The following is a 16,520-nucleotide window of genomic DNA, read 5'->3' as shown; positions in this document are numbered from 1 at the left end:
CAATCAGCTTAGAAACACTTGCTGGTTGTTTACATTGGAAGATTATTAGGCTGCCATGATTTTGTTCAGTGTCTATGATGTGAAATGTGAAGATTATTTTCTCCAAAATGATCTTAGATATTAAGATATTAATTAGTATTGGAAGTGCTTTTACTGTTCCTGTAGAATATGTAACTACATTGGGCATGCACGATCTGGTCACTGATTCACTTTAATATTCTAATTCAGAAAAAATGTCCTAAAATCGCTTTTTATACTAGAAAACTGCATTGCAATTCTGGGATTTGTAGATCTGAACAGCTGTAGAGTAAATTGTTAAATTTTCCAGTCTCATCATGAACATAGCAGGATAATATATCTGGAATCCTGGGGTCCTGCAATATCCTGCCCAGAGATTAGTGAAGCAGTTTGCAGATTGGGTTTTTGTTCTCATCTGAAAAAGTTGATTTGTTTAGAATAATGGCGTACAATAATCCACACACAGATTGGACATCCATACGTTTTTGCATTTCACATTTAGATGAATTGAAAAGGTTTTAATTTGCTTAAAAAGCTGAGATTTTGCAGATTTATTCTCGTTTCTGTTGCTGAGGCCCAGCTTTGATAGAACATACGCACAGCAGAAAATGAGAGAGTACAGAAAGGACGATTCTAATCCCGGAGGGACGGTGGTTCCTGCAGCTGTGCAGCTCCATTGGCTGCGATTCTCACTTCTTGATCTGTTTTTCTTTCACAAAATGACTGCATGATCTAAATAATGATGCAGAAAACAGGTGCAAACACTAACTAGGGGCCCATAATGTATGGGATAGTAATGGTACAATTGTCCTATGTGAATATAATAGTATAACTTACATAGCATTATTATAGGGTGGAATGAATGTTTATTGTGGAGCTGGGGGGGCTACAAGAGCTGAGAATTCTGCTGGATGCATGGAAAACGCAAAATGGAGGAATGGGGTTTGGGGTTTCTTCTATTACTGTGATGAGTTACAGGGTGCAAGTTGGTGCATTATTATCACCCTGAATTTTAATACTTGGGTATGATACTGCTGAATCTCTATCTGTTTGCCACCATCAGTAGAGCACAGATTACACGTGGAGATGTGGACACGGGGTGTTCTCAGGGTGGAAGTTTCCCTGCACAATGATGCCATATATATATATGTATTTATACCAGGAGAGCCTGGGTGATCTTCAAACCTGGAATGATCTGGTCCAGGATTAAAAACATTCCATGTTTGCTGGATCACTCAGGTTCTCCCATGATAGTCTATCTTCTCCAGTCTTGAATAGCTTTAATAAATCAGGACTGTGTGCTGAACCATGTAAAACTTCTCAGCTCCCTTATATTTGTTTGTCCCTAGCTCAGTGTCCTCGCTTCGGCCCTTCATATGATGACTTATTTCTCTACAGATGGTCTAATTGTTCTGCTTGGTGGAAGCAGCTGGGGGCGCTCTTGTGCAGACCTCTATGGTAGACATAATAGATTGGCTGCTCTGGAATCACCTTGGAGGCTTTAGGCTGCGTGTCTTTATTGTCTGGTTTAGTAAATGTTACGGCCAAAACATTACAAGGAAAATCAATCATAATCTATTTTATGGCTGCATTGTGGAAGCAGAACCCACCAAGCTTGTGGGGAAATCTGTTACCCTGACCTGAGTGCCGGTGACCCAGAATCTGCTAATGTTTCCTCTGGCATCCAGTCAGGACCCATCTCCAGCTATGGATGCCATATTATAAAGTGCAATAAGTAATTGCAGTGTGTGTTTGATGTATTCACAGCGCTTGTTTCCTCCTTCCCCAATGTCACTGGATATAGAACAGGAATGTAATAAATATGGCTGTATATAGTGTTCCAGGCTTTCCGACACCTTCTTATTGGTTCCCTAATTACCATCCCTATCCCAAATCCTGTGTCTGCTGAATGCGTTCTCTGATTTTTGGTGGGTCATAGTCCCAAATCTTACAGACAGAACATTGATCCATCATTCATTTGTTCTATGTGGTGTAATGGCATCTCTTCATACACAGACTGATGTCAGGCCATTGTGATGTATAGATTACATACAGTTAGGATAAATAAATATTAGGACAGAGACAAGTTTTCTCTAGTTTTGGTTCTGTACATTACCACAATTCATTTTAAATGAAACAACTCCGATGCAGTTGAGCTGCAGACTTTCAGCTTTCATTCAGTGGGTTGTACAAAAAGATTGCATAAAATGTGAGGAGCTAAAGCCTTTATTACACAATCACTTCATTTCAGGGGTCCCAAAAGTAATTTGACAAATTAAAAAGCTGAAAATAAAATGTTCATTTTTAATACTTGGATGAAAACCCTTTGCTGGCAATGACAGCCTGTAGTCTTGAACTCATGGACATCACCAGATGCCGGGGTTCCTCCTTATTATTGCTCTGCCAGGCCTTTACTGCAGCGGCTTTCAGTTGCTTTGTGTTTGTGGGCCTTTCTGTCTGAAGTTTAGTCTTCAACAAGTGAAATGCTCAATCGGGATCAGATCAGGTTACTGACTTGGCCATTGAAGAATATTCCACTTCTTTGCTTTAATAAACTCCGGGGTTGCTTTGGCTGTATGTTTTGTGTCATTGTCCATCTGTATTATGAAACGCCTCCCAATCAATGTGACTGCATTTAGCTGGATTTGAGCAGACAGTATGTCTCTGAACACCTCAGAATTCATTTGGCTGCTTCTGTGTCACATGATGGATAAACACTAGTGTCCCAGTGCCATGGCAGCCATGCACACCCAAGCCATCACACTGCCTCCGCCATGTTTTACAGATCATGTGCTATGCTTGGGATCATGAGCTGTTCCACGCCTTCTCCATACTTCGTTCTTGCCATCATTCTGGTAAAGGTTGATCTTGGTTTCATCTGTCCAAAGAATGTTTTCCCAGAACTGTGCCGGCTTTTTTAGATGTTTTTGAGCAAAGTCCAATCTCGGCTTTCTATTCTTGAGGCTTATGAGTGTCTTGTACCTTGCAGTGCACCCTCTGTATTACTTTCATGCAGTCTTCTCTTTATGGTAGACTTGGATATCGATACGCCTACTTCCTGGAGAGTGTTGTCACTTGGTTGGCTGTTGTGAAGGGGTTTCACCATGGAAATGATTCTGCCATCATCCACCACTGTTGTCTTCCATGGACGTCCAGGTCTTTTGGCGTTGCTGAGTTCCCCAGTGCTCCCAAATATTTATGGACCTAACTGTACATAGCAGCAGTATAAGCAGCCAAAACATCTAGTAATGTCACTGAAACATATTTCCATGCTGCAAGGTGGAGATGTCAGGGGTGTTAGTCACACAAACTCATGTTACAGTTGCTGGACAACATCATAGAAACCTGCGATAACAATCTACTTATTGATATATTTGTTTGTCTTCTTCCAGGTAACAACACATTTAGTCACATTTAGGATTATTATTTATTACAAATATCCAGAACAGCCAATCCAAGATAATCTCCTTCTGATTACACTGCTGCAACATTAGGAAGAATCTGGTTATTATGTAGTAAACGTTCCTTTGTATGGACAGCTGTAGTATGACTTCTATTTCAAATCTCTCGTCATAGCTTATCCCTGGAGCTTACAAATCTCTTGTTCAAATAAATCACAACGGGGTCATTGACAATTGTGATTACAGTTTGGGGTAATTGGGGAGTGCAATGTCATCTTTTATTTCTAGATAATAGAATGAGACACCTCTCACTATCCCACATTGCAGTGTCGCCATTATCCCATTGGTTCCCATACAGTTACTTTGGGAGGGGTTCAGGATCATTAAATGGACATTAGTGGGCTCGAAGTGTCTTCTATGTGCATCTAGGTTGTGTAATTCCCATTCAGTTTTTAGAGCAGAGATTCTCAGGCCTTACTAGCAGCCAAAGTGCAGGAGATTTTCCCCCAAAATTAACTTGTCCATTACAGAGCCTGCGCCGCTCCGGCATTTCTGTATCAATGTAAGAATTCAGGTAAGTAGTTCAATATTCCCGGTTTTGAATCTACCATCACATACTGTTAGTGAATCTCTTCAGCCAGTGTTCAGTGTTGTAATGCTGGCAATGTGCTGGACAAGGCCATGGCTTATAATGACACTTGTAATTACACCATTATTGCTCTCATTTACCCTTAATTACTATTACCAAGCACAGATAGATTTCTGGCATGTGTGTGGGGGAAGGGGGTTGACACATAGTACCAGGTATGAAGAAGGGGTGAAGGTGTATGTTCAGCACAAGAATTTGGGTGTCAGCTGACACTTTCTAGAATGTGACATCTGCAACCAGATTGATTTCTATTGCAAACACTGAATCCATCCAGTTTTACAGACAAGATCCAGCATGCTATTACAGATCATAGAGAAGGATTTGTCTTCCAATGAGGGGTGTATAGACCTCCGGCTTCCATTTCTCATTATTCACACACCAGTATACAAAGCAATTAACTGGTTAAGAGCTCTGCGCTCCCCCCATCTCCGACTGAGCATGGCATGCATTATAGCGGAGGTGAGAGCATTGGATGTTTCCCCAGATGTCTCCACATATGACGCGCTCTGTGCATATTGATGTGAGCGATTCTCTCTTCCTGCATAGAAAATCTATGGCAGGCTTCTGTACACTTGCTGATTCTTCTATTAAATGTCTCTACGTTGTGCTGAAGCCAGCAAATATTTCTGACATCCTCCTGCTTCAGTATCTTATCAGCTCCCTTACAGACAATGAAACTCACTACAAGCAAAATCTGAGAAATGTGCAGCTCAGGGTATGGAAGGGCTGCAAAGATAAACTGACATGATAGGGTCTTCATTGCCTTCTGTGTACAATATTCCTGCAGAACCCCCCACAGCCCACTCATAGGCCCTGCTATATGTGTAAGGTGGAAAGATTGGTGTTCTGCCATGGAACCTGTTGAAGCTGAAGAAATCATTAAATAATATCTGATTGTGTCTGCAGGGCCGCAGCTGGATCGTTAAAAGGAGTTATGAAGATTTTAGGGTGCTGGACAAACACCTCCATCTATGTATATATGACCGGCGCTTCTCTCAGCTCTCAGAGCTGCCCCGTTCCGACGCCGTGAAGGACAGTCCAGAGGTGAGATATCTGCACAGTCTGTCTACCTGCATGGAGGATGTGTAGCCAGGTGAGGTAGATGGGGCCTTTCAATAGACTGAGCTCATTCACTCTCCTCTTATGATTTGCACATTTACCGTTAAATGTCAGCAGGGTGTGTAACCTTTGTTGCTATAGAAAGCTCCAAGTTGTAGAGATCCTCTGCAGGTGCAGCCAGGTAGTAAATACAACACATCCTAAGAAAACAAGATCTGCTGAGAGTTTGCAGCTACGCACTGCTGATTTCAGTATGTCTCCTTTGTAGCCATTTCTTTTATATTTACATAAAAGGACTTTGTGTCTGGAGAGATGCAGACAATATGTAGAGGCACCTTGGGGCTTATATTATACATTATTCTGACCAATTAAAGCTGAGTCTACAGTGAGAAACACTCGGAGGTCCCCAAAAAAAATATAGAACAATATTGGAGACACATAACTTTTTTCTGTAGAAGTAATGATGTATCCAATCTCTGCCACTTCATATTGGTTAGTAAGACTTCCCATCCTTATTAAGATCCAAAAGGAATGTTTAAAACGAGGGAGGGGCAGAGCTCAGCAAATGTTGGGATTTATATATAACTTTAGCTGCTCTGATCATTTTAAGATGCTCATTTCCGTGGGACTAAACCCTGCTTGGGTTTTACCTTGCACCATGCTTCATATGTGACAGATTTCCTGTTGGATTATGTTGGAAGTCACTTCTCTTGTCTTTTTTCCCATCCAGCTGGTCACACAGATGCTGATGGCTTATCTGAGCCGCCTGTCAGCCATCGCCGGGAACAAGATCAACTGTGGACCAGCCCTGACGTGGATGGAGGTGAGTAGTGCTGGCTTTATGGGTAAGCTCCCATGTTGGCTTTTGTAAATATAAACCAGACAATGGTTAGTTCACATGGTAAGAGTGACAATGAACATACCCAGCAACATTGTAACTGTATCCTCTGTTCTCTGACAGATCGATAATAAAGGAAACCATTTGCTTGTGCATGAAGAGTCATCAATTAATGTTCCGGCCATTGCTGCTGCTCACGTTATTAAACGCTACAATGCTCAGGCTCCGGATGAACTGTCTTTTGAGGTATTTATTCCTAGCACTGGGGCACAAATACTAACACGGAACCCCATGCAGATCTAAAAGTACAATAAATGCAGCTTTGCATATGTAATACTTCATGCAACCTATATATGAAACGCATACAGTTTTATATTTATTGGTTTGCCCGGAGCTCAGCTTAGAAATACTACTTAGTATTACTACTAGAAATGGTATTTTTGGTTTAGCGGTCTCTCACATGGACATTGTTAACGAGGATCTTTCAGAATTCCCACCTCCTGGATTGTAAGCTTTTCTGGGCAGTGTCCTTTTCTGTTTACCTGTCTGTATTTGCAACCCCTATTTAATGAACGTCCCTGCGTAATATGTTGGCGCTATATAAATCCTGTTTATTAATAATAATAATAATAATAATAATAATAATTCTTACAGATTTGATATTTGTGTTCTCTTCCCTGCAGGTGGGGGATATTGTGTCTGTTATAGACATGCCACCCAAAGAACTGACCACATGGTGGAGGGGGAAGCATGGCTTTCAGGTAATTCATTTACATCACTTTAACTCCTTCTTCTATCTGTTGTTTAGTCAGAATTCTGCCTGGATTTCCTTTCTGTCTTTGTTATTGAGAATTTTAGCTGTTTCTGGGTGCTTCATATGTGAAATTAAAGTATGGACAGCAGGCAGCTCAGTAAATAGCATTCTGGTTGTTGATTCTTCAGGGAATTGGTCATTGTAATGTGTCCTAATTTTCACATGACTGTATAAACGTATAGGAAAGGTGATCTGAACTTGCACTGTCCTATATATGATGTGTTGATGTTTTCCTCAGGTCGGCTTTTTTCCCAGTGAATGTGTGGAATTAATTAACGATAAAGTTCCCCAGTCAATGACCAACTCAGTCCCCAAACCAGGTAAGTGCGTTTCTGTGTGGCACCTGAGGCCCGTACTGTGTCTGCGTTGTCGTGTCTAATCCCATCATGCTAACTCTCTATACAGATGTATAGATATAGAAGAGAGGACGTGTTGTATGTGATTCTGTACAATGCTGGACCATCATTGTACATTATTGTATCTTGTACTATTCATTCTGTTTTGCTAACTCTGTCTGTAGAAAGTTCTGTAGAAAATGTGGATGGTTAGAAAAATTCCACTAACATTGGACCTTGAATGAGTATCAGGCTGATGGTGGGTAGGCAGTGCAGCTCTGGGGACATGAGAGATGCTTCTCTAGGCTCCTTCAGCCTTTTTCAGCCCTGGGAAATCCTGCAAATAATGTTTGAGTTTTGGGAAACCCTCACTGAAAACAGCTGGGGTTCAGCAATAAAAATGGCTGTTATGTTGGTGGTCTGTGCAAAGGCCATGCTCCTTTCAGTGGTGGTCAGAGTGCCAGCTTACAGACATCTAAAGCTGTTATCAGTGCCATGCTGGTGATGTACCTGGCAGAGAAGCCTGATGGGGTGAGGATGTGGCTTCTCTTACACCCCGGGTCAGTGCTGACAGGAGACACTGGAGTGTCAGGGGTGCTGTGCGGGCTCGCCTATGTCAGGTGGATGCTCCGTGATTGGTGAGCGGTTACCCCAATTGTGCAGTGGCGGAAGCACATGAGAGGCAAGCTCATCAACAGGCGGGCAGGTAAAGTACAGAGAGAACCAGCAGATTTATAGTCTGGGTCAGAACCGATGGGCGGATTGGATACAGACCAAATGCCATAAGTGTGAGTTGCAGGCTAGGGAGAGGAATAGGAGAATATCCAGGAGCAGGTCAAGGACAGAGACAGGTCAATAGCAGGTTAAGTAGTCAGGAAAACCAGACCACAGTTTACAGCAATGGCCCATGGGAAGCCCCATACACTGGCACATATATAATTCCTCATCATAAATTTAGGTGAATAAATTGGCTGAATTCTTCATCTTTTCTGTCCTGTGTTGATGAATAAAGATGATCCAGCAGAACAATTATATTATATGAAAGGCTCGTTATTGTCAGGTGATTGGAGACTCCTCAAAGGATCTGTTACTAATTAGACGCCACATTAGGAGATTTTGCTACTACAGACCTGGTTGTCCTGGGGGCTGTAATGAAGGTGATAGACATGAAACCTGGGCATATATGTGTTTGTGAAGAAGGTTCCGGGTCTTTTCTGATTTGTCAAAGCTTCATACTTGGTTATTAGTGAATTGTGAACAGACTTTATGTTATACTTTGGGTAATGAAGCAGATTTAATGGGTTACATGGCTGGGTAGATTTGTCCTGGATATGGAGCTGTAGCTCCTGCCGCCTGCTTATCAGTCAATGAACTCGTCTTTGTTATTCACAGAATACTTTGGAATGTCTCTGTGTGTAAATCTTTGTGTGTCTTTGTACTAACAATGAAGCCATGGAGCAGATTGTGTTACAACCATTGCCTACCAGCTCCCATTCATGTCATCCATGAGCTGTGTGTGTCTGTAGCTGACGTTTGCTGTGTTTCCTCTGTGCATGCATGTCACTTGTAGTCCAGTCACCAGTATGGGCTGTAGATGTGTACGAGTAACACGGGCTAATAATATGCCGGCTATAGGAAAGATAAAAGTTCTGCTTTGCTTGTTTGCTTTTTAATCCTATGTTGTGATCTGTTCCCTCCAGTCTCCCCTGCGCATGGAATGAGGCCGGCATCCTGGAGCTACTTCCCCCCCTGTACGGTTCCATGTCTTCTCTCTCTCTCCCTCTCTCTTCATCTCTTTCTAATGCATGTGCACCAATCTATGGGGTAAGGCCGGGCACACGTGAAAGGGGCATAGTGAGTAACATGACAATAATGACATATATAGGAAGGATAGGTGCAGTGTAAATGTTATAAATCTGCTGCCATATGCTTAGTTATTACCTTCACTACATTCTATAAGCCTCACCACACACGTTACAACCTGATCATACAATACTGACTGTGATTTAAGATTGGATTTACCACCTATGTGATACAAGAACCATCTATACCATCTATTTTGTTTTCCCTCAGGCAGGCCAATGTAGCACATGGTAGGTAAATCTATAGGAATTATGCAGTCAGAATGTAATGTGTGTGGTCAGCCTTATGCATTATACTACATACAGGAAGTTTCAGGCTTTTTATGTTCCCTAAGCTATCATCACAGATTCTTCTGGGCACATCTCATTTATACATATATGTGTGCAAGCACTTTCCTCTCTCCACCAATCAGCCACCAACCTAAACAAAGCCTCAAGATATATCGGAGTGCAGCCTCAGTAATGACATTAATACAATGAGAATCTTCGTTCTCAGCCTCACACCAGTCACCTATATTGTTATAAATACAATCACAGTATTACATCTAGCGGGTCCAGGCTGTGTTCTTCACTTTATGTTCTCCTTGTGACTTTCATACACTTTGTTTTTTATTTTATTCCTCATTCTGTCCAAGCACCGTCCTCCATAATCACATTTGTCTTCCCTTCCCCATGAATGACAGATTTGGAGATGGATAGTGTAAGGACAGGGCCGCCGTGCCTTTCTGAGGTACCGAGTCCCTACAAGCTCAGTTCAGGTATCTCTTCGTGTACGTCGTGTGTCTGTACAGCTCCTGCCCGGCAGTCTTGTGGGAGATCCGTCAGTCTGTAGGCCAGGTGCAGGGAAACTGAACAAATCCCACATTGTAATGCGTCTTTGTGGTCTGAGAAGCGATTTCTACTTCATAGTGTATAATCCTCACACAATACTCTTATTATATTTATATATTAGAGTAATTTTATTACAATATAACTCCCACAAGACTCAGGGCAGGACTGAGTTCCTAACACCCGATATTTGGCTCAGTTCACCATGCCGTGTAATGATTGTTATTTTCAGCCCGATCCTCATCGATAAATCTAACAATCGTTATGTAGTGAGCTGAGCCGCTAGTCTAGATGTCTCCACTAACTCTAGAAATGGGATATCCCATCCTGTCTGTCCTTCCACCAGGCCAATATGAAGGTCGTCCCTGGCCACAGAAGTATCTCTACATTACTTTCTATATATGATTTCTATATACATAGCAGCTGGAAGAAATGTTATCATTACTAGTGCATAGGGTGAAGCCATTCTCACTATTGCCCCGCTCTCTGGAATGTCACACAGTAATATTCTGTCTAATATTATGGCTTATGGGTAATAACATGTTAATGACTGCAATATCCAAAATACCATCCTTGAGAAACATACACCTAGGTGTAGCCTGGGGGTTTCAGTAAACCATAAACCAGATAAGGTAAGGACAACCACCCCAGGGGGTCTTCTGGCTTTCCTCCAACCAGACTTCAACCCTGCCCCAGTTTATCGCATTCTAATTGGGAAAGCTGCATTTTCTTTCCTTAAAAAAACATTTAAATTGTCACAGTACAAAGCCAAGCTAAGGCATTGCTGGCCATCAGACCCTTCTAATACCACAGCTAGGGCTTATTCATTAAATAATAAAATACTGCAGAGTCTCCAGAGGGGTTTTTGATGGCTACATATGGCTAAAAAACACCAGTTGAACTACACTCATTTCTTTCTCGGGTTATTCAGCGCTATAATAAGTGTATATATCCCGTAGGAGATTAGGGGTCACACTTTTGCTGAGGTGTCCCGGCATGGCAGTGTGGCTTTACATTAAATTGTAAATGTATACAACAAATCTCTTGTTTTTTAACCTGTGTAATTGAGATTATTTATGGTTTTTGTTGGCCAGCATAGACGATGTGGTGGGGACCTAATATATTCTAATTGTATTGTATATCCTATGGACGATGGTGGCACCCAGCAGTCTGAGACCTTCTGAATGTCTGCAGGAAGGAGACTATTAGTAAAGAACATGTATACAATATGTGAAATGCTGATATATTGCTGTGGGAAGATTGTTTTTTGTTTTTATTAGTTTGGTTACAGGGTCTCTTTATTCTGATGTCTGCAGGTTTCAGGTTAACTTCTTCTATTCACTACCCATATACACACTTAGTTCCCCCAACTCTCTCTATACACAGTTACCCCAATAAAAGCCCCATATATTGTTCTGTTTACCCCCCAATATATACACAATACCCCCACCCTCGCAGCCATACCATGCATACTGTTCTTTACCCCCCGTATCCACACATGAGGTGTAAGTGATATGATGGTGGATGGGTATGTTTATGGTATATATATATATATATATATATATATATATATAGGATGGGACTTTAATTGGCCAAGCAGAAACGATGAACTCTAAAATATTAAAGCGCTATCTTTATCTAATACAAAACAACAAACATGTAACGGAAGACCAAATACAGATACCGGGAAACACAGGAATCATGCACTATTTAATATAATTACCATTATATAACCTCCAGTTCTAACAATCTTTACATAATACATCCGATTGGTTACACAGTATAGACCAATGAGCGATGGTATGTATCATGTCAGTGCCACAAACTCTACACGTTACACAGATTCCGCTTCTTCAGGGAAAGGGATACATATAGAATGTGTGTATTTGTAATAGCAGCCACACATAGCTAACCCCCCACCATACACAAATTTATATACACAGCTCCTACCCCCTCCCCTATAGCCCTACATACCATTCCAATCTACTCCACATAGCATGTGACCCCTTCCTGGTAATTCCCAGTCTCTGTATTGCTTTCAAAGCTTTTCACAAATATATCAACTAGTGTCACTTCCAGTCTCACCACACTGTCATTTTTTTTTCATTCAAAAGATCCCGGTGTGTTAGGTTTGTCAGCTGTGAGTATGAGATTCAATAGCTATCATTTATTAGATGCATTATTATTGATTTATTACAGGCGCCAAGCATTGCGGGTTCTCCCCCCAGACAGCCATGTGTGCTATGTTCACCGATGGGAAGTAGGACCCGGCTCCATCCTGTGCATTGACTGAAAGGAAAGTGACGGTCACGTAATACAGAGCAAAGGGGAGCCAGGTCCTGCATCCCGGCACTGTGCACTGTATGTTGTCATATGGATCTAACACATAGTGCACCTTTTGTGTATTTCATGTTGTTTCACACAACATTCATTATCTAAATGTAAAAAGTATTGATGAGGCCAGTGCCTTGCAAAGAAAAGTCAGACTTTATCTATGGGCATTCAAATGCCCCAAACAGACCAAGGTGTGAGCAGGCCATTTGCTGTTACACAAAATAAATCCATGTGGACAATGGGGGGTCTCAGTAAGTGGAATGTTTGGCATGCAGATTAGAGCAGATATAATGTATGCAGGAGTCACGTCTTCCTTTTACTGCACAAGACTTTCACCTCTTTATTATTACCCTGATTCTTTACCCAATATATAATAAGAAGTAATAATCCCCTCTATATCTGTATGTAGTCTGGTGCTGCCTCATGCAATAGGCCTCTTCCTGGTGAAAATATTGGCAGTATGGGGCCAGACATTAGAGGGTGGAGGTGGTTCCAGACGCTACACCTGGCAAAGCAGACAGTAAAGAGAAGCAGGAGCCTGAACCGGAGGTGGGACTGGAGCTGTGAGGGCGGACACATACCTGGAGGAAGGAGGACTCTTGTCTGGGACTACACAGAGCTCTGCAATACACTGATCTGGAGAGGAGCCGAGAGGAAGCACAGGGGGTCACACTGGAAGGCTGTCCTAAAAAGCAGGCCTAGGGGTCACACTGGAAGGAGGCTGCTCTGATGAAGGCAAAGTGTGGGGCAGATAGGTGGTCAGTGTCATTTTGTTGTAAGAGAGGAACCGGAGGGAAAACGTTCACGAGATTATCTCAGGCAGTCTGTACAGATTTAGTTGCAGCGCTAACCTCACAAAGGACCAGGTAAGTCACGAATGGATTGTAGTATTTATTATTATTTATGAGGTTTCTGTTGTTTTATGGTTAGAGATAATGAATCAGGATGGCTATTTGTCCAGGAAGGTGCCTGGAGGACTGACATACCATCTTTAGTTGTGTAGAGTCCGACAAGGAAATGATTGACCGTGTGAGAGTGAATGGTGCAAGAAATCCAACAGAAACTCCATACATCTTATTATAAATCTGATCCAATCCTATTCACACACCCTGTACAAGGCACACCCTCCAATATCCATCTCAATAGAATTGTACAGCAGCTTTGCTATGTTCTGTACCTAGGAATGATGTGCATGTGGTGGGGTCATTGTACAGATATACAGGGTGGTGCTGAATAGATGGCATTGTTTTGGACATTTCGTGTACCGCCCTAATGGACCCTATTTATTAAATTGTATAATATGAGCTATGTCTGTGTTGTCCCATGGCTGAAGTCTTATTTGTCCTCTGTCATTCTGCAGGGAAGTCTTGAATTTGGTTGTCCTGGGGCAGTCCTAATGTCAGTATGATTGTTATGGAGAAGTTGTGAAGTGTTGGTTTTAGGGATTCGGCAGGTGATGTCTTGTAGAATAAACACATTGTACACATCAGCCATTGCTATCCGCTCCACCCTACGCTGGTCCCTCCATCTCACCTTCTTATCCATAGGGCCCTCTCTATATAATGATTTATTTCCCTGCACATGGCTGTGATAAATATTTCTGTCTTGCCACAGTTTATAAAAGTGGAAAAGACAGGCGATGTTATAGCGTGTTTCTTCTCTATCCTCCTCCAATAAACAATATTAGATTATGCCAGGCTTATGGAGTAAAATTTCCCCAAAGTTTCAGAAAAAAGAAATCTGAAAGCATTTATAAATTGGCAAAACCCGACTTGCTGGATTGTGCTGTGACCTTAGTGGAAATATGGTGGAAATGACTGGAGATCCTGACAGAGCAGACAAAGCGCCAGAAACAACATTTCCAGAGTGGAAGGATTTGAGTGAAATGTACATGAGCAGTCCCTGGTATGGGGATCAAACCTTGCAGAGCTACTACAGGGTGAATATTCTGATCATTGGCAATATTGTCTATTGATCGCAGAGATTGTTTATACCCTGACACACGCAGGCCGTCTCAGAGAAGCAGATGTCAGGAGATTTGTCCGTCTATGCTGGGGACAGAATTTCCAGGATTTTGTCGGGATCCAGTTGTGTATTTTACTTGTTGAGTTATATTCCCTCTGACGGGGTTGCTTTACTGCTCTGCTTTGTGACAGAGACACCTGGATCTGAACGTCATTGTTTTAATTTCCAGACATTGGGCACAGTGCCAGGAGGAAAGTGGAGACTGTCACTCTTGTGCCAACGTCTGCCAAGCTTCATTGATGGCAGCTGCCAGCACAGAGACATGGGAGAGGTCTGCACACTGTCTAAGAACATGGGAGCCATTGTTGTGTCTGGCCTTCCCAGGGCCCTGTAACTGCCGGTATCCCTGGAATGGGGCAGGGAAGGTTGTGTTATGTAGGCCAATGTGGGTCATTACCCCCTCATACTGAACTTACCTCTCATTCCAGTCTACAAGCTGTTGATGGTGGGGGAGGGGGTGGGTAGGATGGGGGCTGAGGGTCACAAATTGTTGTGTACACGTGATACATCATCAAGCTAAACAACTGACAAGGCTGCAATGGAGGCCGCATTTATCAATCAGCAGGGCAGATACTTCACATTTATGCTGAACTGGTGGTCTATGGACCTTCTCCCATCAGAAGCTTCCCAGCCAGGTGCTTAGATGAATGGCATAGAAATATGCTCTTCCCATACAAAGCATCACAAATGAAGTGAGTGAAGACCAAGTCAGACTCCAGGCCATGGATACATTGTATTTAGTAAATGGTAACAATAACTATTTGCATAAACCTTTGTTTTGTAGAAGATGCACTTTGCTGTACAGTAGTTGTATACATGAATGTGTGCTGGAGAAGCCGGGGTTACACAATCACTAAATCTGCCCGAAGTGTAAAAATATCAGACTATACAAAGACAAGATAATTGTGTGGTGACTGTATAGGGCGTGCAGCCATTACAATATGTGTCTGGCAGTAGCAGCAGGCAGTATTGGTATATGTCTGTATACTTGGCATAGTGCTGTGAATGTTCGGAGACATTGCATGTAGAAGCTTTTGTGTTCCCAGCACCCCTCTATACGCCCTGATGGACTAAGCAATGTGTATGAGCAACAAGGACAAGGCTTACAAAGTACTAATCCTAATTACATATGGAAAACAGCAACTCCTGCAGATAGCCCGATAACAAAGCCGGCATCCATTAGCCAATACCGGCCCGATCCTGTACTGCACATTGTTCCTCTATAAATCTGGGGCCGGTATCCCGGGTATGGAATTGTCACACAATTTGGTTAACTCTCGGATTTCTGTGAATAAAATTAGAGTCCAGATCCATCCAATTTAGGGGTCTTGGAAAGATCAGCGAATGGTTAGAACTTGTGTCTGGTTTTATTGTTGTATGTGTACATGATTGGGGATTTCTACTCCTGGACCTGTCCTGAGGATCTCCCCCATTAATGCTTTATCCCACCCACTATGAGGTGTTCCCTCTACTCTTGTATTGGCCAATAAATAAAATACATAAATCATCCCTGCAGGAATGGCAGGACCCCCTCATAAGTTCTGTGCAGATTGTGCAAAGATTTCACATACTACAAACCAAGAACAATTCCTAACTCCAACTATTTCGGGGTTTTTGCTTAGGATGGCTCTTTTTTGGAAATGACCTGACCAATTTATAATAAAACAAAGAATATGTGAAGCTTCTCACCTCTAACAACCACAAGGCTTTGCCCTAAAATTTCTAAACTAGGTTTGCTAAAGTGAAAGATTTGGATTGGTTCTATAGCCTTCAGCGCCCCATTTGCTCTGGTTTCAATAATCTGTGGATCTCCTGGTTCCTAGCACAATGGCTCTGTGGACATTGAGCACTGAGGACATCTTTGTGTCTATGAGTGATATCCCTGATTCATCTCACACAGCCAGCATGCTGCTTCTGAGGCCAGAAAGAATTTTCTTTCTTTGTGTCATCCCTCCATACAATATCTGTCTGTGTCTGTGCCAGTGTCTTGTGATTCTTGGAGTAACATTGGTCTCATGCTGTCTGTACAGTGTCCCGGAAACACGGCAAGTTGATCACATTCCTGAGGACCTTCATGAAGTCCAGACCCAGTAAGCAGAAGCTGAAGCAGCGTGGTATCCTGCGGGAACGGGTGTTTGGCTGCGACCTCGGGGAGCATCTTCTCAACTCTGCTCAGGATGGTAAGAGCTGCTGTTACCGTCACATGCTGGCACTGGCATTATACATGTGGGGGCTATTCTAATATTGTATATCAGAGGATATATAGTGGGGGGGGATATGTAGTGTGTAGTGGAGGAGGGCAGTGCACAGCAAAGGATATGGGATATGTAATAAAGCAATTTATGATTGGGGGGGGG

General features: G+C 42.4%; 1 protein-coding gene across 7 annotated transcripts in view; it reads left to right on the top strand.

Moving 5' to 3' along the window:
• ARHGAP32 (Rho GTPase activating protein 32) overlaps window positions 1-16,520 on the top strand; it is a 111,697-nt gene that overhangs the window by 76,674 nt on the left and 18,503 nt on the right. For 4 of the 7 annotated variants that reach the window (XM_072427039.1, XM_072427037.1, XM_072427038.1 and 1 more), the window contains 8 exons: window positions 4,975-5,112; window positions 5,858-5,950; window positions 6,089-6,211; window positions 6,649-6,726; window positions 7,018-7,099; window positions 8,815-8,865; window positions 9,660-9,734; window positions 16,194-16,343. In XM_072427039.1, coding sequence (XP_072283140.1) covers window positions 4,975-5,112; window positions 5,858-5,950; window positions 6,089-6,211; window positions 6,649-6,726; window positions 7,018-7,099; window positions 8,815-8,865; window positions 9,660-9,734; window positions 16,194-16,343 — 790 coding nt within the window. Of the gene's footprint in view, window positions 1-4,974; window positions 5,113-5,857; window positions 5,951-6,088; window positions 6,212-6,648; window positions 6,727-7,017; window positions 7,100-8,814; window positions 8,866-9,659; window positions 9,735-9,780; window positions 13,005-16,193; window positions 16,344-16,520 lie in introns of those variants that run through there. The other 3 variants (XM_072427041.1, XM_072427040.1, XM_072427043.1) reach the window with 2 other exon arrangements.

The sequence above is a fragment of the Pyxicephalus adspersus genome, chromosome 11, assembly GCF_032062135.1.
Source record: "Pyxicephalus adspersus chromosome 11, UCB_Pads_2.0, whole genome shotgun sequence".
In the NCBI taxonomy this organism is placed as follows: Eukaryota; Metazoa; Chordata; class Amphibia; order Anura; family Pyxicephalidae; genus Pyxicephalus; species Pyxicephalus adspersus.
Note: the sequence above shows the minus strand (reverse complement) of the source record. Positions and strands in the feature narration are given on the sequence as shown.